Here is a 23,759-nt window from a genome sequence, read left to right as displayed (position 1 = left end):
AGGCCCCAGGATGTGCTTCTTGCGGAAGAAGAAAAGAATTGTTTTTTTTTGGAACTAATACCACTCCAAGATTCTACTCAGAGCGAATTACATTTCGAGAGCCCAAAGGATAAATACTACAGCTTACAATTGGCAGTGTGTTTTCTTGTGCTCAATTGACTAAACAACTCATCAATTTATCATTTTGAAAAATATGATTTTTGTCAAATACCTTCGAACTCCAAAACAGCTTGGATTTAAGACTGCCACAATACGTATGCAGAAGAATATGAGCCCAGCCCAAAGCTGATTCAATTATTCCTTCACCGTTCCAAACGAAACAAATATCTTTACAAAGCAGAATGCGCTCCTTTCTGCACAACAAATCAACCATCAAAACTCCGCCACATATACCCAGAGAAGCAGCACACATGTGGTAACAACTAAAGCTAGAAGTAACCAGTAATTCTTAATTTTCTTGAAATGCAATAATGCAACTAGAAATTTACATGCTCCTAATTCGCCAGCTCATACAGATTCATTGAGACAGATACATCTTTCCCTCTCCTTCAGGGAGTCATGAGCTTTGCGTAATTGTAATATTCCTCAAACACATACTAAGGCTAGGCCACCAAAACAATGTTGCCAAATCACGTTGCAGTGCCTCATTACTGGACGACATCTTCCTCATCCACCGGATGTACTCCTGGGCCTGCTTGGTAACCATGTAGTCGTGTATGTACTTGGTAGCTGACAGCGTGATTCCCCGTTGCTCCAAGTACTTGAATAGGCCTTTCTGCACATTCACAGGGAGCTCCCTGCAATAGAAACGAACAAGACTTGAGTGGATTAGCAGCTAGCATTTCATTATTATAGAACCAAAAACTGAACGTGGAAACTGTTATTGTTTGCGTGAATTTAGGGCGGAACTTCTCTTCTCCATCATCGTCCGTGTTCTCTACTATCAGCATATCATCAATGGTGATATCCTCACGGAAGGCTGTGCCGGTGAACTCAAGCTTCGGGTAGGAGGCTTTGGAGTCTACAACCTTTAAAGAAATGCTACTCTCTCCAGCACACTCTTCTTCATCATCATCAGAATAGAAGCTGAGTTGAACGACAGGGCCATCACCCTTGGTGATAGTGAACGTGTAAGGGACTCTCGACTGGGGGGGCTTCTCGCCTTGATCTTCATTGCTGTCATCTCCCTCCTCGCCCTTGTCGTCGTCGTCGTCGTCGTCATCATCATCCTCGTCATCGTCATCGTCGTCATCATCATCATCATCATCATCATCATCATCATCATCATCATCATCAGAATAGAAGCTGAGTTGAACGACAGGGCCATCACCCTTGGTGATAGTGAATGTGTAAGGGACTCTCGACTGGGGGGCTTCTCGCCTTGATCTTCATTGCTGTCATCTCCCTCCTCGCCCTTATCCTCATCATCCCGGTCATGATTAGGCTCATCTCCAGTGACTAGGCTGGGCATGTGAGCCACAACCTCAATCTGATCACAATGATATGTTGCATTCATCCTCTTCTCATCAGTGATTTTGAAAGGGACATTATCTGGAATCTCCTCAACCTGATTTCAAGACGAACAAATGAGAAACCAACTAAAAACAAAAACTGCTAAAAATGAACAGCTAGCTCTCTATATAGTAACTACATAGTAATTAGTAAACGACAATGCAAGGTTCTCTGCCCAAGATTAGAACTGTTTGGTTGACATCAGAACGATCATGTGGGGGTCACATACATAAATCTCCATTTCTCAACTCTGCATACCAAAAATCGTACAAGTTTAGGTAAACTGCTAACACATTGAATTAGCAGGCAGACTCTTCTATCCTGCTAGCTATCGACAACTGCAATAAATTCATTTGTTTCTCTGCTACCTACCGGACATCTGTAATACTCAAAGCATGGATGCTTTAGATTGGCACAGGTGAACCACAATGGCAATACCACACTGTTCAAACTAATACACACAACAACACCAAGCAGCAGCAAATATTCATCAGCTTCCACAAATCATACAGCAACAAAATTAAAGTGACAACAGGCACATGTATTCAATGACAGAGAACTGTCAGGTCAGTAAAGCCAAAAAAACCTTTGTACTAGCAACCGTATAATTTCTGTATTGGTATAGTTATATAGTGACTTAGTAAGTGAAGAAGCTAAGACACCAAAATTGATTACAATCAAGAGAAGAGTTGCAATTAATATCACAATTTGCTGAGGAAAACTCTAATACAGCTAAATTCAGCCTCAGAGCAGAAGAATCAGTTGTCGGAACATGCAGAAGAATTACGAGCTTAGTGTAAACGGCAAGCAGGAGTACAGGGCTACGCTCCCATTCGCGGAATGAACATACGGATTGGACCAAAATACCAACACAACAATACTATTTAAACATCCTCCTTGTCCTTAATATCAGATCCCAATTCGCAGCGCTTACAGCAGAATACATGACACAAATAATCAATCCACCAAACAGGCCATAAATTTGCTCGCTAGCGTGACTGGACTTTCACCAACAAGAGACCAGGGCGCCAAACAAGGATTAATTCTTGGGCTTCTACGCCAACATCCGAAATACGCTACATTACTCATAGGGGATTCGGCTCGCTTACCCTGTCGTGGTCGTCGCAGTCCTCGGCGTACTTGATCTTGGAGTCGATGACGCTGATGAGCTCGGCGTCGGAGCTGGGCCTCGTCGCGGGCGCCGACGAGAACGGCATCGCGCGGGGCTGCGGCCGCGCCGCGGCGGCGGCGAGGGGCCGGAGCAGGGCGGCGCCGTGGTGGGCCCCCGTGGAGGAGGAGGCGCGCAGGATCAGGGGGGCCGCGGATGCCGCGGCGCGGCGGGCGGCGGCGAAGAGGGCCATGGCGAGAGGAGCGGCGGCGGGGTTTAGGGGTTGGGAGCATTTCTCGGAAGGGTAATTTTGCTGATGGACATTATTTAATATTGATATTTGCTTATGGACACTACTTAATTTTATTTTTGCTAATAGACATTCTTCATATTTATATATTTGCTGTAAGACACTACAAGTATTATAATATTCATTTTGTGGTAAAAGAAGTAAGAGAATTAAAAGAAAGACCAAAATGCCCTTGACATCTTATCCTCTCCATCTAATTCCAAGCCACGTCCGTTCCCATCCTCTCGTTCACCACCGGTGACAGGCAGGAGGTGCCGCCGGCCACCATCTGCAGCCCAAGCAGCGGCGCCGCCAGCCCCAAATCCCACCAAAATTACCCTGCTCGTGTAGCTCCGCCCCAACCCCACACAAATCATTGCCGCGCTCCACCCCAGCCCATGAATCGGGCGTCGTCGACCCCCTGAACCACTGGCGCAAGGCGATGCTCCGGGGGCAGCGTCATCCGCCACATGCTCAAGATGATAAGGCTAAGGCCTGCAGCGGGGGGGGGGTGTATGGCGACATGGGCGACGACGGTGTCCCCGCCGGCTCCTTCGACACCCTCCGTGGCTGGTGGAAGAACGACGGCGGCCGTCTCCGCGGTGGCGGCGCTGCTCGACTCCGCCGGCGGCGACCTCCTTCCGTCCTTCCGCGAGCGGGCCGTCGCCGTGCTGGCCGCCTTCGCGTCCTCGGGCGCCGCGTGCCGGTTCCTGGCGGAGGAGGCCGGCGCCGTGGTGCCCCACCTCTGCCGCGCGCTGGAGTCCGGCGGCACGGGCGTGGAGCACGCGTGCGCGGCGCTGCTCCCGCTGACGGCGGCCTCGCGCGACGCGTCGGCCGCCGGGGCCGCGCGCGGTGGGGTGGCCGCCGCGGCCACGCGCGGTCGGCTGCCACCGCGCGCGCGCCGCGAGGACCGTGGCCGGGCAGCAGCGAAGGTGCCGTTGTTGACGCGGGCCACGGCGCCGTCGTGGTGCGCGAACTCGGCGCGGATCTCGGCCTCCGTGATCGGCGAGCGGGGGCGCTGCACCCCGGCACAGGAGACGACGTCGCCGCCGCCTACAGAAGGCCCCCGACCAGCACCGCCTCCCGCAGGCCAGAAGGCCCCGCGACCGCCGCCGCGGTGCGTGGCATGCGGGTGCTGGGCGAGCGCTGGCGTGCAGGGGAGGAGGAGCACGGCGCAGCGCGCCCTGTCGGCGAGCTCTGCTGCGGGGAAAAAGAAACAGGGGAGAGTGAGTAGAGAGAGAGGGAAGTCAAATAGCACTGCAGGGGTATTTTGGTCATTTTACTTGTTTTCTCTCTTCTCTAAACCATGAAATCATTATTTTAATGACTAAAGTGTCTCATAGCAAATATACATACTTAAAAAGTGTCCATAAGCAAAGACAAAATTGAGTAGTGTCCACCAGCAAAAATCAATATTGTAGAGTGTCCAGGAGCAAAATTATCCTTCTCGGAAGGCGTGGGGGATTGCGAGGCTTAAGAATAAGGGAAGCGGTGGGACCTATCCGTCAGCTTCATCTCTAGCCTGTTTTGTTCCATATATTTTCTGCCCAGGCCCAGGATGCGCTTCTTGCGGAAGAATAAAGGAATTGTTTTTTTGGCAAAATATGATTTTTGTCAAATACCTTCAAACTCTAAAACAACTTGGATTTAAGACCGCCACAAGATGTTCGCATAAGAATATCCTAAAGCTGATTCAATTATTCCTTCACCGTTTCAAACGAAACAAATATCTTTAGAAAGCAGAATACTCCCTCCGTTCCAAATTATAGGTCGTTTGACTTTTTTGACACCAAGTTTGACCACTCGTCTTATTCAAAAAATTTATATAAATATAATCAAGTTTAAACTATTCTTTAAGAACTTGTATTAATAAAACAAACCACAAAAAAAAATAGTGTTTTGCACAAATTTTGAATAAGACGAGTGATCAAACTTAGGGTTGAAAAAGTCAAACGACCTCCAATTTGAAACGGAGGGAGTACGCTCCTTTCTGTCACAGCAAATCAACCATCAGAACTCGGCGACATATACCCAGAGAAGCAGCACAGAAATGGTAAACAGCTAAAGCTAGAAGTAACCAGTAATTTTTAATTTTCTTGAAATGCAACAATGCAACTAGAAATCTACATGCTCCTGATTCGCCAGCTGATACAGATTCACTGAGACAGATACATCTTTCCCTCTCCTTTAGGGAGTCATAAGCTTTGCGTAATTGTAATATTCATCTAACACACTAAGGCGATGCTGCTACCAAAACAATGTTGCCAATTCACGTTGCTGTTCCTCATTGCTGGACGAAATCCTTCAGCTTCCTCATCCACCGGATGTACTCCTGGGCCTGCTTGGTCACCATGTAGTCGTGCATGTAGTTGGTAGCTGACAGCGTGATACCCCGTGGCTCCAGGTACTTGAACAGGCCTTTCTGCACATTCACAGGGAGCTCCCTGTAATAGAAACGAACCAGTAATGAGTGCATTAAGAGGTAGCATTTCATAATTATAAAACCGAAACCGAAAACTGAACGCGGAAACTGCTATTGCTTACGTGAATTCAGGGCCCTCGTATGGGAACTTCTCTTCTCCATCATCATCTGCTTTCTCTAATATCAGCATATCATCGATGGTGATCTCCTCACGGAAGGCTGTGCAGGTGAACTCAAGCTTCGGGCCAGAGGCTTTGGAGACTACAACCTTCAAAGAAATGCTACTATCTCCAGCACTCTCATCTTCTTCTTCATCATCATCCTTGTCAGCACTCTCACCATCGCCCTCACCATCCTCATCATCAAACTCAGGACCCCCTTCTAAATTAGGCATGCTGACAACAACCTCAATCTTCTCATCCTTGTAGTCCCTTTTCAAAATAACCACGCTCATACCATCTTCATCAAGGATTTCAAAAGGGAAGTTGTCTGGAACAGGTTCCTGTCAACATAATGATAAATGAATACAGGCATACAGCTACAGCTAAAAAGTGTGAGCACTTGCAAAACATGGGAATGGTGTCGTAACAGAATGCAAACTTTATGCTTCATTTTTTAAATCTTGCAGAAAGTAATATCTGCTTAAAGTCTTTTCAGAAGTGTGCATGACCAGATAATCAGTCAACCTCAATATCAGTTTGAACATTACTCTCACGTGGAGCCTCAAGGTAGTTTAAAACTTGAAACCAAGCAAATCCTCAACAAACTCAATCATTGGTCCCACTAATTTAAGGTCACACTCCCCTAAAATCATTAGAATGATTGGATGATTTGACATCGGCTAAATTATTGCAGGCTTCAAGCTGGTCAGAAGAAAAGCTTCATTGGGGATATTATTATAAAAAAAAGTGGTAACATGAAACCAAGTTAAACTGTAATTCATATGAAAGGTTATTACAGAACATACACGCAAAGAAGTACCATCAGCATGCTTTATTGGTTATATGTATATATGCATGAAGCAGGCAGCAGACACAAGAAAGAAATACCTAGATGAGAGGCGTCAAGGTTGTTTATATAATTAGATTAAGAAATGGTTTACGTAATTAGACTCTTCCACAGATATTCAGGTTAACATCTGAGAAAAACGAATTCAAGAAAGTAAAAAAATTGGATAATCTGACGGGGCAGTGAGAGCAGATGCAAAGAACAAAGCAGGTCTCTGAATAACAGCTCATATCACAAATCTATAGTATAGTGTGACCTCTTACAGAATATAAAAAACATAACTACAGAATTTTGATGCCACATTGTGAAATGATATCCATGTAGAATATGAACTGGTTCAATCCACAACCAACAAGTGCAAGAAATTACCGACACATCCTTTTGGGAGATAAGCCTGCTCAATTTCTACCATAATTAATTGATGATCAAACTATCTGTGTAAAGCAAATCCTTTATGCGAACTAGCATTAAGTGGTAAAAAACAATGGGGATTATTTTTCACTGTGCGTGCGAATTAAGCTCCTCCTCCTAACATGGCAAAATATCGACGTCAAACTAGTGGCAAATCGGCGACTAGAGTTCAGCACTCCTGTTAGTTTCTACCTATCAGTCAGCAGTAAACTCTTACCTATCATTCACACAGACAGCACTAGAACATTAGAACTTGACAATGTTTCAGGAAAACATCACGAGCTCCCTCTCTGTAGAAGTGTAAGGCACTTATTTACTCGCGCAATCCCAGAACGTCAACGAGGTTATTACATCCTATCGCTAAACATAGCACGCAATCGGACCTGAACCGAATGATTCAGCTGCAAATGTGGGAGGGGAACACGAGGGAGTCACCTGCTCGTCACTGTTGAGGTACTCCTGCGCCTCCCTGATCTCGACATCGAGCGCTCCGGGGAGGTTCCCGGCGCCGGACCCCTTCTTTTTCTTCCCCTTGACCTTGCTCTCCATCACCACCTCCACCGGCACCGACTTGGCGCCCTTCGCCGCGTGCAGCGGGGCCAGGAGGGTCCGCCGGGGCTGCGGGAAGGCGCATGCGCCGGCGCCGGCGCGTCCGGTGGACGGGACGGAGATGAGGAGGGTGGCGGATGCGGAGGCGGAGACGGAGACGGAGACGAAGGCCATGGCGGAGTGGAGGTGAGCGGCGGAGGGGATAAGGCGAGGAGGAAGAGGGGGTTTGGTTGGGTTTTGGATTGGGGCGGCTTTATTGCAGCACATAGGAGGCGGGGGTGTATGGCCCACACGTCAGCGACAGTTGAGGTGTTTCTTCGGCCGCGTTTGGCGTTTGTCCAGTTGCCATTTATTATTGCTTTCGTGTGCGCCGATGAATTTTGGTAGAAACACTGGAACGCTGCAATTGGGAAGGCGAATTTGCGACGGATTGTTCGAGAAACTGAATAATTCCCGCACAATCATAATGTAAATTCGCCTTTTTCAAGTTGAGCTTTTCCGGTCCTAAAAGGGAATTATTTGGTTCCTCAAAGTTTTTAGGCGAGCCAAACAATGGTAGTAGTTGATCGACAAGATGGCATGTTTTGTTTTCTTCCGGGTTCCTTTTCCCCTTGAATTGGTGCTAACTGCTAACAGCTTCGACCAAGCACAATCATGCTCCTTTTGCCTTTTCAAATTACATGTTCTGAACTTCTTCTGATGAAGCCGCACACAGGACGTACTGATTTGCAAAGCAAGAACGAGAAATCAAGACAGAGAAAAAAAAAGAGTAGAGGCCTCCGAGGCCACGGAGCAGCAAGAGGTCATGCACAAACTGGACAAGAACATCACAGCGCCAGCGCCTTGACGCCAAAATCACAAACATGTATACATCAGATTATCAGTAGCAGCTTTCACATTTCGCCGTGTCTGAGCGCCTGCAATTTGGCGAGCACCAGACTGATCACGTATATACAACGGCAGAGGCAGAGGAGCCTCCTTCACAGGGCCCCCCTTTGGACTCATCATCCATTCATCCCTGCCTTTATTCCAAGAAGCCAAGGGAAGCAGGGGCGAAGCCACGTTCACCTACCATGGTGCACTTGCACCAGGGTAAAGAAAATACTACCACTAACCAAATTCAAATTCACCATGTATTTTTATAAAATTTCACGTGTCCCTTAAGCAGTGCACCATGGTCAATTTTTAGCTAGCTTCGCCCCTGAAGGGAAGGAAGAACAAAGGCAATTCCAAGAAGCGGCAGCCAAGAGAAAACCAGAATCAACGAAGACTCACAAACTCACACACGGAAGAATTCTTCTTCTTCCTCCTCTTCCTCCTTGCACGCCTCGTATCGTGTCTCGCAGCATGTCGCGCCCAAGCGGCGGCGACGACGAGTCGACGACCCCGTCGGCCGGCTCACCCGCGGTCGTAGTAGCCGCGCCCCGTGGAGGAGAGGAAGGCCGGCGCGCCGGCGAGGCGGACGTAGCAGGGCGCGAGGGGCGACTCCGGCGGCGACTCGTTGCGGAAGGGGTTGCCGAGGGGCGTCTCCCCGCCGCTGGCGAGGTGGAGGATGGCCCGGTACAGGAACGGCAGCAGGCCCTCCATGGACGGACGGCTCCTCTTCCTCTTCCTCTTCCTCCCTCTGCTCACCAAGCGAAAAGCTCCAAAGGGGCAAGCCAACAACTCCTCCTGCTCTCTCTGTTCGTGAGAGGTGCGGGAAGGGGGGTTTATAAAGGCGATTAGCGAGGCAGAGATGTGCTCCCAGCTTCGACTAATCAATTCGACCGGAGGTTAGTGGGGAACAACTGGATTAGCCAGGCCGCCAATGCAAAGCAGGGCTGGGGAAATGGTCAATGAGAGGATGGCCCCTAGCAGCCACATCAACTGGACGAGGAGGAGAGGATAATGTGCCTGGACTGGATGTGAAGGTGATGGGTGAGTCGCATGCCCGCGGCGTGGAGGTCACAGGCCAGGAAGCTGATATTTATCGAGGAGGAAGATGCCAGCCACAGACAGACAGAGGAAGGAAGGAGTAGTTTATAATCTATGCGTAGCAGCTTTGGAAGTTGGAATATTGGTTGCATCCTTTCAAAAAAAAAGAATATTGGTTGTGGGAACAAGTAAGTGGGTGGGGGCAAAATGATTTTGTGGTGTCTGGTGTCTGCTGGTGGAAATAAGCTGGATTTCTGATTCTGGTCTGGGGGGAGGGGAGGAAGAATAATCCAGTGCTCCGCATAAAAGATGACCTAAATGGGCTTGTGCTTGAAGAAATTGGAGGGCCACACAGAAAATGTATATATAGCATATGATGAGTATCATGGCATACATGCAGGTTGGGGACAAGTTACCTGACGTTAGGACAAATTCTAGTGATGTTTGTTATGGCGTCCGGGGCTTGTTTGGTGAAGCTTGCGACAGAGACTTCAACTAAAACCTTATCATTGGATCAATGAATTGAGGTTTAATCCAAAGTTTGGTAGACCATCTTTCTCAGGTATCGGAACAGGAAGAATGGGTCGACTTGAAGCATCATCCAACTTACCGAAAACGACGTGCTACTATTTCTTAGGTGTGGACAAAGGGAGGGCGGCAAGGGATCAAATTGCTTCTCTTGGATCATAAGCTTACATTTGAATCCGTCCAGACAATCAACACACCAAGAAAAACAAGGTACAACAGTGTGTAGTTCTTACGTATATATCATCCGCGCTTCAATCTGCGATCCTCAATAACACATAATTTAATTCCCAGAGTGAACCTCTAGTATCAAGTGGTAAAGCCTCTCTCTACATAAGCTACCTATAGGCTGAAGGCTGGCTCTTCTGTGCGACTGGTTCCTCCGCATGAAAGATGAGCAAGTCAGCGGAGAGGTAAGCAAAGATGTTGCTTACAAAACTGGTGCGGCCATGACCCAAGGTGATGTGGACGAGCATCACCTCAACGAGCACAATCCTACGTACTAAGGTGGAAGATCTGGCAATCTGGTTTGTATTCGTTCTTGGATGTAGCCTCTTCAAACTTCTTCAATGGTCCTTCGTTCTCTGTCAAGCCAGTCTGGACAAAGTATCTAGTCCACCATGAAGAACTCCGCAATTTCGCCTGCAAAGAGACCGGAGAGATTTTGTCAGCAAAGGAATCTGCTCTGATAGTCATGAAAAATCTTCACCGACAAACTATCTAGCCTTCGGTTAAGTACAGTACTATATTCCACCGTTGATGAGGAAACTTGGATTAGACAGCAAAACAGCCAAAACCAACAGTCTCCAAACAAGACTGGCCATCAATAACACCGACAGGATATCCTATTAGGATGCGGAAAAAGTAAATGTATTTACATAACACAATAAAATGGCCAAATCAACAGGTTCTGAACAAGATCGACCATCAATATTCAGTAACAGTAATGGACTGACAGACTTGACAAAAGGTGACAAGCGTCCCAAGTTACGGCACAACAAACATTAGTCAAGATATAAGATCCAAATTAATTCTACGACATCAAAGATCCGGACAAAAATATGCCCACACAAACAATATCATTAGAGGACCAAGCAGGGCAGTAGCATTTTAGACTATCAGCATTTCTTTGCGGAAAATTAATCCTACAGTGTTTGCAAAATTAATCCTACAGTGTTTTTCATCATGAACAGGAAACACATAGAACAATAGGTTTGGCTCAGTAAAAGCATATGCAAAACAAACAACAAATCTGTATGCAATCAACAGTACATACCGGTCTCCCAAATTTTGGTAGTTCTGAAACCTTAGGTTTCTGCTGACCTGGATTGCCTGAAATGAAGAAATGAAACAAACACTACTCAGATAATCTATGCCATCCACTGTCACAAAACATGCATGCACTGGGTATACTCCAAAAGCTATGTTTAAATATTTAAAAAATTATACAAGAAATATTACAGGAGTAGAACAGCTTTCAGGGGCCTAGGCGGACATCACTAGCGAGTTGCCAACCATGATTGACACAACACTAAAGAAAGGAGACTAGAGCTGTTTGAACATCAAAGTTTCAGCTCCATTTTCTCTTAATACAAAGATACGCAGCTCTCCTGCGTGTTTGAGAAAAAAAAAAGTTTCAGCTCCAGTACCCACCCCAGGAGTTCAATCATGTACCTGCTACAGAGACCTAACACTAATCCTTAGCAGTTCATACCACTTTGACCTCCAAGATGTATTATCATTTGGTGTTGCACTAGCACCAGATTTCCATTGGTTACATTAGAATACAAACACACACTACCTTAAAGGTTCATCCTTCAGATTTTTTTTGTTATGCCCATTTGGTAAAGATAATATAACTACCCAAAGACACAACTAAGATACCTGCAGTTCTTAATAGAAAGATGTGGAAAAAAGAATGGCAGATCAAACATTATTCTACAAGAAAATTTTCTTATCTTCAAATGTAACAGCCACCTAATGAAGATAAATAATCAGTAGTATGCGATACTTGCAGAGAGCAAAGGACAAAGAGTTTGTTTGATCACTTCTAGAAAAGAAAGGATTCTTATACCATGAAAAAGTACATCTATAGGCATGTGTATGTCAAATATAAGTTCTCCCAACAATAACAGGCAGTATACGTTTCAAGAAGTACATACCAGCAAATATAACAAGGCCATCGGTGGAAACCCTTGCCAAGTCTGGAAGTGTTTTGTTCAGATATCTTGGGGTCAGATAATCTAAAGCATCTGACACGACAACAAGATTGAAAGAATTTGGGCGGTATGGAAGGGCGAACTTAATATCAGACATGCGGACAAAGCCCTTGCGCACAAGGCTTTTGCAACTACTGTCAGTATCCTCCAAATCATAAGGCTCCACCCCCCAAGCTTCAACCTTTCCTTCTTTCAACAAGTTAGAAACTACTGTACAACTATCTGGGCCTACATGGAGCACTTTTTGCATCGCACTGCCATATGCCTTTTTAAGATAAGGAAGCGCCCGCATAACTTCTGATGTGCAAGAGCCTGGGTGCAGACATAAACAAAGAGTCAGAGATAAATAGGAGGATAAAGCTTCCACATCAGTAATTTTGGAAGCTAAAACACAAAGAAGATGTACAAGAGAACCAAACAATAAAAATTCAACTGTTCACTGTGTTATTGGCATTTTTTTTTGCGGGTATTGGCAAATTTATTTTTTCTAGCTGGTTTGTATCAACCTCATAATGATTAATGTCATAAATCATGTACCCTAATTTACAGGGTTTGCAATTGGCATATCCGGGTCTGAGCAAACGGTAGTTAGATTAATCAACAACAGAAAAATGTTTTGCTGTCCTAACAAGAATCACGACAAAAATTACAGTTCTATGGTATAGTTCCAGTGTTCAAGGGGAAAATCGTCTATTTACCATGTGCCCATAATTGATCATAAGTTCCTAGCATTTGGAACATGGAGGGAGTAATATCTAGATATAGGTTCTCCTGAGGAAAATGATTCTAAGGAGTTGGCATAGGAATGTGTCTAAGATACTTTGAGGTTGCCGCACAACTAGCAATGATAAGCTTACAAGAACATAGGCAAATAGGGGGCGTTGTGTGATTGCTGAAGAAAGAAAAAGAATGAAGAAAAATTAGTTGAGCGTAAGAAGGGCACGTCATAATAGCAAAGCACAGCTTGAAGTCAGAGAGTACAAAATTAATTCCAAGCTGCAACTGCAATGACATATCAGCAGAGTAAATTTAAGGAAGAAATCATATTGCATTAGGATGCTCTGAAATGACAGCAGTAATTGATGTAACTTGAGAAAGAGATGCAAAAGATAAATGTACCTTCGGACCTGCTCACAGCTTCTCTGCTCGTAACAGTTACACCTGGACATTGGGGAAAGAGTCAAGCAAGAAGTACAAGGAATGAAGGAAAAACTGATTGGTGTTATTTTAGTCTTTTGGAATAAAACTACAATACACACCTATAAGATTAATTATAATTAGTAGGTGCTAACTGAATGACATATGACGTAGTCACTCTGCTTTCTACATTGTGTGATAATGCATATGAATTATCATTTCTCACAAACAATTAGCAACGGTGCATTGTAGGTGTGTGCCCACATTCAAACGGTTGACTTAGGAGAACAAGTAATGAACTTAATTTGAAGTCACAAGCCATGCTCTTTCGCTGCTCTACAAATTAAGCAAGTCGAAGATTAAATCTGAACAGGCCACAGGCCATGCTCTATCGCCAATTAGCATTTATAAACTTTCCATAACCCAGCACTAATTAGGAAAAGTAAGCCAGCGACTCTAACCGAGAGCCGTTAACCGACCTGTGCCGCTGTTGAAGTAGGCGATGAGAAGAATGACGCCCTGCAGACGTGAGCAACTAAACCGTCAGCATCAGAGCAAATTCCAACCGACGGCATCAGCAATTAGCATCCGGGAAACACAGAGCAGGGGAGTAAATACCAGGACGACGAGGGCAATGGTGAGCACTGGCGGCGAGCGCGACTTGTGGTGGAGCAGGCCGCCGACGGACGGCAGGCCCCCGTCCGACACCCGCCGGCTCGGGTTCACCGACCTCCTAGACATCCTCCTCGCCTCCCTCCCGAATCCGGCCAGCCAGGCTCCCTCCTCCTCCTCCTCCTCCCCTCGATGGCCTGCGAGCACACACCACCGCTCGGATTAGCGGAAAACTCGGAAACAGAACGAGGCGAGCCCCCACAATGGCGCGGGCGAGAATCCACGCACGCGGATGCATCCGCAGCCGGCGAGCCGGACCCACACCCCCCGCGCCGGGCCGCAGATCGGAACCCCTTGTGGCGCGAGGAGGACGCGGCGGCGGTACCTCGGTCAATGGCGGCGGGCGGGCGGGCGGGCGGGCGGGGAAGGACGCGAGGGAGGAATCCGGCGCGCTAGGGTTGCCGGATTGGGGACGGATCTGAGGCGGGGAGGCCGGGACGAAGTGGGGTGGGGGGAGGGGCAGCGAGTGGGTGGCGATCCGGCGCGATAGGGAGGAGGGGCAGGCACGAGCTGGGCACGGGAATGGAAATTATGCTTCGCTGATGGAGCTCGCGGGGGAATAGAGAGGCGGCCGCGGCTATATACGACGGAGGCTGTGGCAGATTAGGCACGCCATTAGCGACCGGGATCGGGGGTTAGTGGGGCGCGGCCCGAATTCCGAGGCCCGGGCCGGAGGAGGAGATTTGGTTCGGGGACGTCGGTCGTCGGCGCGTCGTGGCGTGCGTGACGCTGACCGGTGGGGCCACATGGGTTTTTTTATTTCTGTTCTGGTCTGGTGGCCTGGCCCGGGTGGGTTCCGGCCCAACCCATCGTGCTTTGTACGCTAGTCAACGCTCGAATGGACACCAGTAATTTTGTAGATCTAAGTTGTAAACCTGACATTGGCATCATCGATCCAGAACTCAGTGTACCTAACCCTAGCATATTTGAAAAAAAAAATGAGACTGTTTGGGAGGGCTCTCACAAAAACAGCTTCACCTGTGAGGTCGAAATACAGAATTAAGGGCATCAGCAGTGCTTGATTCGTATGAACCGAATCATGGATGCTACGTATGCTTTAAATTAACATAGATTTTCTCTCTCCTCCGAAGTCATTAATGCAACTCTGATCAAAGGGCCCACAATACACCTTTTTCTCATCGGTTCTCACCGCAGACAGCTTTGATTTTGTTTTTTATTCCTCAGGAGTCCGACTCCCAATCGAGAGTCGAATCTTCTGTCAGATGATGGTAAAAATCAGCTTTCTCCGGTGGATGAATCCATTCACCAGGTGCCACCTCAGCCCATGGTTCGCCCACTGGAGAAGCTCCAAGGGGCTGAAGCTGAAACGAGTGAAGCCAATAAAAAATAGTTCCACCGGCTTGTAGTTTATTTTTATGCCGACTTACAAAACGGCACGCTACAATATCTTCGAGCCTGCTTGTTTTGCTATCAATTTTTGCCATACCAAGATCAAGGCATGCCAATAAATTTGGCTATCAATTGGTTCATGCTTAAAAATTGGTAATTTTGACCAAAATCATGGCAAGTTACTGGAAACTTCTTCTTTTAAGAGAATATTGGTCGGCAAGAAATCAAATAAGTACCTAAATTTCTTGCAAATACTTTGGCATGCCCTAATTTTTGTAAGCTAATATATTGGCTTGCCATGATTTTAGCTTGGCAAAAATTGGCATCCAACCAATCGGGCCCTTATTTTGCACAAAATATGTGAAGCTGAAGCCGCGATGCTCCAAACAGACCCTAACATAGTTGAGTGCTTAAAATAGGAAAACAAAAGGAAAAAAAAGCGTCAGCACCTGTGTTGTCAATACACGATACGAAGTAGTACATGGTCACTTGCACAGATTACATCAAGTGACGCGGACTTTATTTTCGTTGATTTGATGTAATCACCAGCAAATACTTGCAGCAGCATCTCTTCTCTATAGCCCAATTTACAATCCTCGTGTGCTCGCAAAAATCGATACGCGTACGAAACAACCGCTAAAATCAGTCCCAGCCACTAGCGCAGTAGCCTCGCCGATCAGCTGCAGAACAGGGTCTCCTTTGTGTCGTTCCCAGTGGTTGAGTTCACTCTGAATTGATGGACAAGTGGTTGCACATTAGTAGTCCACGCATGTCTATTTTTCAAAAAAGAGAAGAGAAAAAGTCCACGCAAGTCAACAGTGGGCGCACTGCATTCTTACCCATCAGCGATTTTGCAGAGGTATTCCCGTTGGTCGTCTCGCAGAGGGACGTCCGTAAAATCTGCAGGTTCATGAAACGGCTGGTTTTTCAATACTTCAACCCAGCAAAATCGTTGACCTGAGTACCTAACGTTTGATCCTGTTAGAACTTTGGTGCAACTTTTCCTCATTTACGCATGGAATCCCATGGGAATTTGTTTTTACTTATGAGAATTTTTAGATCGGTGGAAATGCTCGTATGTCAATGTTCTGCTTATGGGTTGAGACAGGAGGTCAGTGTAAGAAAGATGATCAAAAGAGCACTTGCCTGTCCCAGTTATTTTAGCGCCTTTGAAAGAAGTGTTTCCTGTGACCAGTGCCCCTTCCAAGTTGGCATTTGTTAAATTTGCCTGTAAAATGGAAGGAGACAAAACCAATTGATGAGGTTGCTGTAAAACCAATTCCTGTAAGCTAGTAAGCACTAAACAGCTATTGATCTGAATACAGTCACTAGCTATAGCAATGTCTGACTCTGACCATGCTGACATATATGAAACTGGTAGTCTGACCATGCTGACAATGATCACGAACATTGTACCTTTGATAAATTTGCCAGCGAGAAATCGGCGCCCCTAAGATCAGAATCAGAGAGATCAGCACCTGAATCCATCGGCAGACATATTCAGTAACTTACAACCATAACCAAATCATAAGCTGTCCAATGGAGAAAATCTGGAATGTGCAGTGGTAGCAAGCAAATGCAGTACTACTTGTGAGGTCTGCATCGAAGAAGCTCGCGCCGAGCAGGTTCGCGCCTTTGAAGTTAGCCTGCCTCAGTATAGACTGCAGCAACAGAAGGCATTCAAACAAAGCACGCACAAAACTCTGGAAAAAAACGAGTTAAATACACCAGCGGCCCTCGAACTTGTCCTGAGGTGTCACTTAGGTCCACGAACTCGCAAAATCGAAATCTGGCACCCTGAACTTGTTAAGTTGTGCCACTTAGGTCCATACCCCTTGAGATGGCGTCATGTGGCATGAATATATGCAAAAATACCCTCCAAAAGTGCTATCTTCTACCTTCACACCCTCCCTCCCATTCTCTCTCTCTCCCCACGCCACCCCTGCTTCCTACGTAGTGCGTGGAGCCGCCTCCGCCCCCTGCCTCCTCGCCTTCCACTGGAGCTCGTGGCCACCGCGGACGCCGCCGCCCCCTGGAGAGCGAACCCCGCCGCGTTGAAGACCTCGAGCTGAGTGAGGTTCTGCAGCCCGTCGACTTGGAAGCACGGATTCGGGCGGCCCAGCCGCGTGCGCCGCGGCTGGCGGAGCTGCGCGCGGCGGCGGTGCTGGATGGCCGTGGCTGGGTGGACCTGCGAGCGGCCGCGGCTTGCGGGGTTGAGAGCGCGACGGGGCGCGCCGCGGCCGGTTGAGCTGCGGGCGGCAGCGGGGCCGGACCGCGGTCGGCGCAGCGCAACAAGGCCGGCGGAGCTGCGCGCGGCGCCGAGGCACAACCGCAAGCCGGTGGGGCTGAGTCGAGGAGGTCGGAGACAAGTGCCGTGGAGCAGATCCACCGTGCGCCCCCGCATTGCCGCTGCCGCCTAGCCAACGGCCGCCCAGATCTAGCCTTGGTGCTGCCGCCGTCCGGAGATGGGAGCCGCCGCGGCAGCCCACACCCGCTCACGCCGCACAGGGGCCAGGCCGCCGCGTGGAGGGTGACCGCGTCCAGGGGCCCGCCGTAGCGGCCTGGCCCCGTGCGCTGGCGGTGGTGCCCGCGGCAGCTCTGGCGGCGAGCTGCTCCAGGGTCGACGAGCCGGGACGACTGGTGGGGTGGCTCGGCGAGGTCGCAGTGGAGCCCGATGCCAGAGGAATCGACCGGAGTCGCGGTGGTGGTGGCGGATTTGCCCGGCGGCCAGCTCCTCTGTTTCGCGGGCGGCAACGCTATCGGGCAACAGGGAGGTGACTCCGGCGCGGGACAGCCTGGGCGACGGCCGAGGAAGCTTGGCGGGGTCTCGACAAGGCCTCACGCGTGATTGGTTCTAGAGCAAAGCATGGCGGGCGACGGCGCTCCGCGGCTGGGCCATGCGGCGCGCGGCGGCGATGGCATCTGGATGGATGGTGCGTGGCGGCCCTTGCTCCGCCGTGCCGCCGTCTCGAGACCGAGCGGAGGGAGCGGCGAGCCAGGGTGTCGAGATAGCAGTGAGAGGAGCCGGCCAAGGCAGAGCATGATGGCGGACGCGAGCGAGAGCTTGGTGAAGGCCCAGAGCCCCCGGGGCACCTGCAGCAGCGCGTGATGTAGAGCGGCTGCGCGACGGCGATGGGCCAGGACGTGACGTCATACGCCGTGGCGGCCCCGCACAGCCCCCAGCCGAGGACACCGACCAAGAGCGTGAGCATGGCGACATGCGCATCACCTCGGGCAATGCCGCCACCAGCGCAATGAGCGGCAGCGCCCAGAGCCCCCGCGCGCTCCTCCCAATGCCGGCGGTGAGAGAGAGAGGTGAAAGAGACGAGGAGGATGTAGATACAGAAGATGATAAAATTTAAGGATTTTTTTGTATATATTCATGCCCCTTGAAGGGTCGTGGACCTAAATGACACCTCAGGAAAAATTTGAGGGCTGCTGGTGTATTTAACTAAAAAACACATGCTTGTCTATGCACAGAAATTCCGAAGCTTTCATGCCTTTCTTCAAGCATGTGATCTAACCAACAAAAATGTAAGGGCCGAAATAAATAAATAAATAACAAGGCCAGATTGGCAATCGCAGTACCGTCTTGAAGTCCTGCTTGACGAGGGTCAGGCCGCTGAAGTCCTTGCCGGTGAGGTCCTGCCCCCGCGTCACCTGCTTCCCGTACGGGCCTCCTCCCTGCGGCCACACGCGTGCGCGCGCCCCGTCAACACCCCTACCCCCAAATTCTTGCGAGAATTCGAACCAGGCGACGGAGGAGAGAGGCCGACTATGAATGCGAGGGACGGGTCGGCGACGAGGAGCGAGGCGGCGACGAGGGCGGCGGCGCCGGCATTGGCGAGGTGGAAGTGCACGGATGAGGAGCGCGCAGGCGTCGCCGGCGGCGCGGCGCCGGCTAGGGCGGGCGGAGACGGGGCGAGCTTGAGGGCGCCCAGGATGTCCATGGCCGCCGAGCTGCTTGTTCCTCTCTCCTTACGTGGCTGTGTGTTTACCCGTCTTATCTGTTTGGTGGCGCTGCTTGGCCGGTCAGCCAATCGCAGTTCGCCACGGTGGCTGTTTCTCACAGCCAATGGCACACACGCGCACTACTATTGTTTCTTTCAGTTTTCTGCTGGACAAAATCCTCTCACTTTAGTTTGAATCCAAGCACAAAAAAGAAGGTAAAACAAAAAAAAAGGTAAAACAAGCTATATTTCGCTTTTGAGGTTGTACAAAAGTTACCTAGTTAATTGTAATGGAAAAAAACATGACAATCTTCTATTTGACAATGGGAAAAACAAAAATGTACTTCCCTCTATGACCCTGAATAATATTGTAATACCCCTCCAACAGGGATCAACATACTTTTCAACATATTTTATTGGGAAAAAGAAAATAAAAGAACAAAGTCCCAGCCCAGTTAACTTTCTGGAGTGCAAACCGGATCCAAAACCACGCATCTGGGGCAGTGCGTCACCCATCCCATACAACTCAGTACAACTCGATCACTCTGAAAATCCACAGCAAACACCACCAATGCAACAAGTCAAAGAACAGCCACCTGAATCTAACCGGAGACCCTATTAGCTTCAAGAATTTCTTGCATGACCCGCTTTAGCGCCCAGCCATCTGTGACGATCGTACTGTGCCTAGCCCCCTCGAGCCTGATCGACTTGAACAGCTTGTTCTGCTGGCTCTGCTGCCGCATCTGCTCATCGAACGCCAGCATGCTGACCAGGCTGACGAACCGGTCTCCCTCCCCGTACACCATCCCCGGCGGCGCATCCAAGTCGCCGTCCCAGTACACCAGCTGCTCCAGCGTCTCGTTGTTGCCCACGCCGTTGATGCACGTCGTGGGCACCATGGGCGCCTGGAAGCGGCCCATGCTCGCGACCTCCCGCCGCCTCCTGAAGGCCCGCACGCCGTCGCGGCCGAAGCCGGCGGCGGCGAGGAACTCCGCCATGTCGTGCGCCGAGTAGTTCCGCGGCCGGGTGACCACGAGCGGCCTGCGCCCCGAACACGGCCGGGGACGGGAAGTTGACGGCGGCGGACTCGAAGGTCCGCCACATCGGCAGCTGGGGCGGCGGCGGGGCGGTCGGGATGTAGAGCACCTCCGGGCCGGAGGCCGCGAACTTCACCGTCGGCACGACGCCCGCCGTCGCCGGGGGCACCGCGGCGAGGATGAGGCGCTTGATATGCTTGCCTCGCCATGGGTGTGCTCCGCACGAACTCGAGCGCGACCGTCATGTATGTGCTTGTTAAAAGGGAATGAAAAGGACGGAAACAGTTAAAAAGAACATATAAATGACAGTTAGAGAATTACTTTTTTTATTAAAAAAAAGTGGAGACCGGATGCACATGAGATGAGACTATGGTCCTGTTTGGGACTGCGGTTGAGAAACACGAGCGCACAATAAGCCAATGCGCACGTGATTCTCAAGGACGCGCTACAAATCCCGCTTAAACTACGGACCGGTGGACGAGTTAAGCGCGTCAAAGGTGCGCCGTTTGGCAGATTTTTTCTGCTTCTTTCGCAGATAAGCCTCGCGGACGTGGAAACAAACATGCCCTATGAGAGCACAGGCACACTACACTATCATCCTTTGTTTTTTTAGATTACACAATATAACACATATACTAACAACGCACGCACACTCACACCTTTATGAACACGCACACGCAAACCCTACCTTTATGAACATATTTGAAGACTGAGCCGGCAAAATCCTCGAGATTGATGAAGTCACCATAAGTGTCTCGCTGTCGACAGGAATATCGCCTACCACTATATGTAAATTCCAAAATATTCGATCTCATGTAGAGTCGAACCCCAAATCTCAGATGTTATTTGCGGTTCTTGTAGCCACTAAGTTACATGCCCTTCCCCCCCAGGATCCTCTGCAGTACTGCCCTATGCAGTTGAGTCACTAACGCGTAGGCCCAGTCTCATACGTCAGTGAGGGGGGCAATACTGCAGAGGAGTTGCTTCCCTTTCCCCAATATCATCCTTTGATGAGTACTCTTCCGGAAAGGAAAGGTGACAGCTCAACTGTGATGCCCTGCATCTGCGTGTCTCTGCAAATTCAAACGGCCATTCCTTTGGGAGAAAAAAAAAATCAAAACGGCCGAAAAATATCCATCCTTTACATGGGCTGCAGAATTACGGGCCGACCCAGTGAGGCCCACTAACTCTCGCACGGGCTTCCACGTTTTTTCTATTTTTATATTTTTTTAAATTATTTTTACAGAAATATATTTTTAGTTTCACAATTTACAGTTTTATACCCCTACCGCCCGGCAGGGGGCGGCAGGGGGCCTACCATCCGTCTGCGGGGCGGCGGGCCCCCGCCCCCCCCCTCCGGGCAGTAGGGATTTATATGTAATTAAAATTTAAGTTTTATCGCATGGAGGGCCCTACCGCTCGGTGGAGGGGCGGCAGGCTCCCCCCAATATAAAAGCTGAGGCCCCCCACCTGCATTTGCAGCAAACAACATCCATAGAGGGGAAAAAGAGAGACGTGGGGTGAGGGGGGGAGTTGCAACAGCGAAGCCCTGCCGGATTTTAGATCCGAACCGCAGGTAACCAATATTTCTCAACTTTGTCATTCTAATTTTTTTGTATTTTTAATTCTGTGATTAGTGTTTTTTATAATTGTAACCGCTTAGGGTTCGGATTAGTGGTTATAATTGAAGCCGTACCATGGTTTTAGAAACTGGTTTAATTAAAATTAAGTCTTTGAATGGCCAGATATGTCGAGCAAGGTGGCGTTTCAAGTTCATTACGGTGATTTCTGTAGAATTACGTAACTTACCTGCAGATCACAAGTGTGGAATCCGGCAGAACTTCGCTGTTGTAACTCCCTCTCTCACACCACGTTTCTCCTTTTTCTCTCTATGAATGTTATTTGCTGCAAATGCAGGTGTGGGGGACCTCAGCTTTTATATTGGGGGGAGCCTGCCGCCCCCCCTGTCGGGCGGTCGGCCTGCCTGCCGCCTCTCCACCGGGCGGTAGGGGCCTCCATGCGATAGAACTCAAATTTTAATTACATATAGGTCCCTACCACCCGGCAGGGGGCGGCAGTAGACGGGCGGTAGGCCCCCTGCCGCCCCCCTGCCGGGCGGTAGGGGGCCGGCCGCCCCGCAGACGGGCGGTAGGCTCCCTGCCGCCCCCCTGCCGGGCGGTAGGGGTATAGAACTGTAAATTGTGAAACCAAAAATATATTTTTGTAAAAAATGTTTTTAAAAAATATAAAAATAGAAAAACGCCGGGCTTCCAAACTCCCGCGGGACGTGCCGCGGCCTTGTTGATCTACATGCAATACAAATCGGCTCTTTCGCAGATATTTTTTTTGTTCTAGATAGAGAGACACACTTCTTCAAAAAAAAAAGATAGAGAGACACACGATCGAAGCAGATTTCATTAGGTTCTTCCATCCCTTTCGCAGTGTCTTGTCGCGTTTTCTTGTTTCTTTTCTTGATCTTGATCCTCTATCGTCATGGCTGCCGTCAACCGTACCACTGCCAGAATGTCATCGTGTGGTTGAGTTGCGTAGCCGAAAACACAGTAGCACCCATCTCTTTCGCCTCTTGTGTGTTTTCCCCTCTCATCTAATAGCTATCTCCTCGCATATTAATATTATTATACCACACACATAGTGTACAACAAAAAATAATAATTTGCAAGTTATAGGCTAGGTAAGACAATCCTGTAAGTACAGGGAGCTAAGGTGCAATTTTATCAAAAACAAATGTACTGGTTCAACATAGAGCTGATCTGCATCTTGTTTTTTTTTTTTTGCAAATTCAAACGGCCAGAAATAAAAACACTTCAGTATTGTTAACCACACGCAAAAAAGGGTCTAGGATATATTTGCAGCTTGAATATACCATGAACAATCCATATCGTTAAGTGGTACATCCCTGGACGATATTCCAACAGCGACACCTCCAATTTATTCACATGTAAAATTCCACACTGTCACTGTTGAGTACATCTTTAGTATAACAAACTAGCAAAGATGCATAGCGCGGGTATGTAGGTAGCTTTTTTCTACTTATATGTCTGAAAATAAATTATTGAGATATTTTTATTTGTTGTTCATACAATAGTTTTATCCATAATTATTATTTGTTAGCTCTTCCAGTGTTTAATGTGGGAGTTTCTAGTCCTTCTAGATGAACATGGTGATTTATTATTTTGTTTCACAATCTATCTACTAACCATAAGGGTATTAGTATATTTTTTTATTTCAAATTTATCTATCGCTGTGTCTCAGTCGGTTGATCCCCGACTTGCAGCCCGAGTGGGTATAGATGTACAACCCCTGCAGGGTGAAATCTATACGTATAGCCGCGTACTCGGTCATGTACATTCCTACTCTTTCTATTACTTCATTTAGTGTAGTAACCCTGATATTTCTACCTCCCTCTAGTCCACTTCCCCCGTGTGAAGTCAGTTGAGGTGCAAGGAGAGGGAGTTCCTGCACTGACCTGGGATGGGTGATACACACACACACACACACACACACACACACACACACACACACACACACACACACACACACACACACACACACACACACTTGATTGCATAGGAAACCTCAGCCCCTCCATTGGCTACTTTTATACCTTTGCATCCACTTAAATCTTGCATACGAAT

At 48.6% G+C, this 23,759-nt stretch overlaps 5 protein-coding genes and 1 pseudogene across 6 annotated transcripts; 1 reads left to right on the top strand and 5 right to left on the bottom strand.

The window, feature by feature from the left end:
• Positions 1-269: 269 nt before the first annotated feature.
• LOC120706020 lies at positions 270-2,920 on the bottom strand. Its single transcript, XM_039990582.1, has 3 exons — positions 2,622-2,920; positions 1,163-1,567; positions 270-797 (listed from the first exon to the last, which is right to left on the bottom strand). Exons 1-3 carry the CDS (start codon positions 2,871-2,873, stop codon positions 648-650), a joined length of 807 nt encoding a protein of 268 aa, XP_039846516.1. The 5' UTR covers positions 2,874-2,920; the 3' UTR covers positions 270-647.
• Positions 2,921-3,424: 504 nt separating this feature from the next.
• On the top strand, positions 3,425-5,121 carry LOC120709636 (skin secretory protein xP2-like). The gene is made up of 2 exons (XM_039995316.1): positions 3,425-4,135; positions 5,101-5,121. Exons 1-2 carry the CDS (start codon positions 3,425-3,427, stop codon positions 5,119-5,121), a joined length of 732 nt encoding a protein of 243 aa, XP_039851250.1.
• On the bottom strand, positions 4,938-7,535 carry LOC120706018 (uncharacterized protein At2g39795, mitochondrial-like). Its single transcript, XM_039990579.1, has 3 exons — positions 7,186-7,535; positions 5,454-5,833; positions 4,938-5,353 (listed from the first exon to the last, which is right to left on the bottom strand). The coding sequence occupies exons 1-3, from the start codon at positions 7,471-7,473 to the stop codon at positions 5,194-5,196; spliced, it is 828 nt and encodes a 275-aa protein (XP_039846513.1). The 5' UTR covers positions 7,474-7,535; the 3' UTR covers positions 4,938-5,193.
• A 2,331-nt stretch (positions 7,536-9,866) lies between these two features.
• Positions 9,867-14,324, bottom strand: LOC120706019 (probable pectin methylesterase CGR2). Of its 2 annotated transcripts, none has more exons than XM_039990580.1 (7): positions 13,995-14,312; positions 13,713-13,903; positions 13,574-13,613; positions 13,077-13,118; positions 11,901-12,269; positions 11,015-11,070; positions 9,867-10,380 (listed from the first exon to the last, which is right to left on the bottom strand). In XM_039990580.1, the coding sequence occupies exons 1-7, from the start codon at positions 14,002-14,004 to the stop codon at positions 10,234-10,236; spliced, it is 855 nt and encodes a 284-aa protein (XP_039846514.1). In that variant the 5' UTR covers positions 14,005-14,312; the 3' UTR covers positions 9,867-10,233. The 2 variants fall into 2 exon arrangements, with proteins under 2 accessions (XP_039846514.1, XP_039846515.1); XM_039990581.1 differs by having other exon boundaries at positions 9,874-10,380; positions 14,092-14,324.
• A 1,151-nt stretch (positions 14,325-15,475) lies between these two features.
• LOC120706017 (thylakoid lumenal 15 kDa protein 1, chloroplastic-like) lies at positions 15,476-19,130 on the bottom strand. Its single transcript, XM_039990577.1, has 7 exons — positions 18,893-19,130; positions 18,705-18,800; positions 16,705-16,777; positions 16,533-16,594; positions 16,263-16,344; positions 15,956-16,016; positions 15,476-15,844 (listed from the first exon to the last, which is right to left on the bottom strand). The coding sequence occupies exons 1-7, from the start codon at positions 19,064-19,066 to the stop codon at positions 15,793-15,795; spliced, it is 600 nt and encodes a 199-aa protein (XP_039846511.1). The 5' UTR covers positions 19,067-19,130; the 3' UTR covers positions 15,476-15,792.
• A 299-nt stretch (positions 19,131-19,429) lies between these two features.
• On the bottom strand, positions 19,430-20,458 carry LOC120706016 (annotated as a pseudogene).
• Between the last annotated feature and the right edge of the window lie 3,301 nt (positions 20,459-23,759).

The sequence above is a fragment of the Panicum virgatum genome, chromosome 5K, assembly GCF_016808335.1.
Source record: "Panicum virgatum strain AP13 chromosome 5K, P.virgatum_v5, whole genome shotgun sequence".
Taxonomy (NCBI): Eukaryota; Viridiplantae; Streptophyta; class Magnoliopsida; order Poales; family Poaceae; genus Panicum; species Panicum virgatum.
Note: the sequence above shows the minus strand (reverse complement) of the source record. Positions and strands in the feature narration are given on the sequence as shown.

Coding starts and splice junctions, on each gene's coding strand:
- LOC120706020 (XM_039990582.1), bottom strand. CDS start 2,873: ATGGCCCTCTTCGCCGCCGCCCGCCGCGCCGCGGCATCCGCGGCCCCC. Junction 1,568..2,621: donor ACTGCGACGACCACGACAGG/GTAAGCGAGCCG, acceptor TCTTGAAATCAG/GTTGAGGAGATTCCAGATAA. Junction 798..1,162: donor TGACAGCAATGAAGATCAAG/GCGAGAAGCCCC, acceptor TTTCTATTGCAG/GGAGCTCCCTGTGAATGTGC.
- LOC120709636 (XM_039995316.1), top strand. CDS start 3,425: ATGGCGACATGGGCGACGACGGTGTCCCCGCCGGCTCCTTCGACACCC. Junction 4,136..5,100: donor GGAAAAAGAAACAGGGGAGA/GTGAGTAGAGAG, acceptor CCTCTCCTTTAG/GGAGTCATAAGCTTTGCGTA.
- LOC120706018 (XM_039990579.1), bottom strand. CDS start 7,473: ATGGCCTTCGTCTCCGTCTCCGTCTCCGCCTCCGCATCCGCCACCCTC. Junction 5,834..7,185: donor ACCTCAACAGTGACGAGCAG/GTGACTCCCTCG, acceptor TTATGTTGACAG/GAACCTGTTCCAGACAACTT. Junction 5,354..5,453: donor TACGAGGGCCCTGAATTCAC/GTAAGCAATAGC, acceptor TTTCTATTACAG/GGAGCTCCCTGTGAATGTGC.
- LOC120706019 (XM_039990580.1), bottom strand. Junction 13,614..13,712: donor CCATTGCCCTCGTCGTCCTG/GTATTTACTCCC, acceptor TCACGTCTGCAG/GGCGTCATTCTTCTCATCGC. Junction 11,071..11,900: donor TGGCCTTGTTATATTTGCTG/GTATGTACTTCT, acceptor TCTTCATTTCAG/GCAATCCAGGTCAGCAGAAA.
- LOC120706017 (XM_039990577.1), bottom strand. CDS start 19,066: ATGGACATCCTGGGCGCCCTCAAGCTCGCCCCGTCTCCGCCCGCCCTA. Junction 16,345..16,532: donor CGCTGGCAAATTTATCAAAG/GTACAATGTTCG, acceptor TCCATTTTACAG/GCAAATTTAACAAATGCCAA. Junction 15,845..15,955: donor CTCTGCAAAATCGCTGATGG/GTAAGAATGCAG, acceptor CCATCAATTCAG/AGTGAACTCAACCACTGGGA.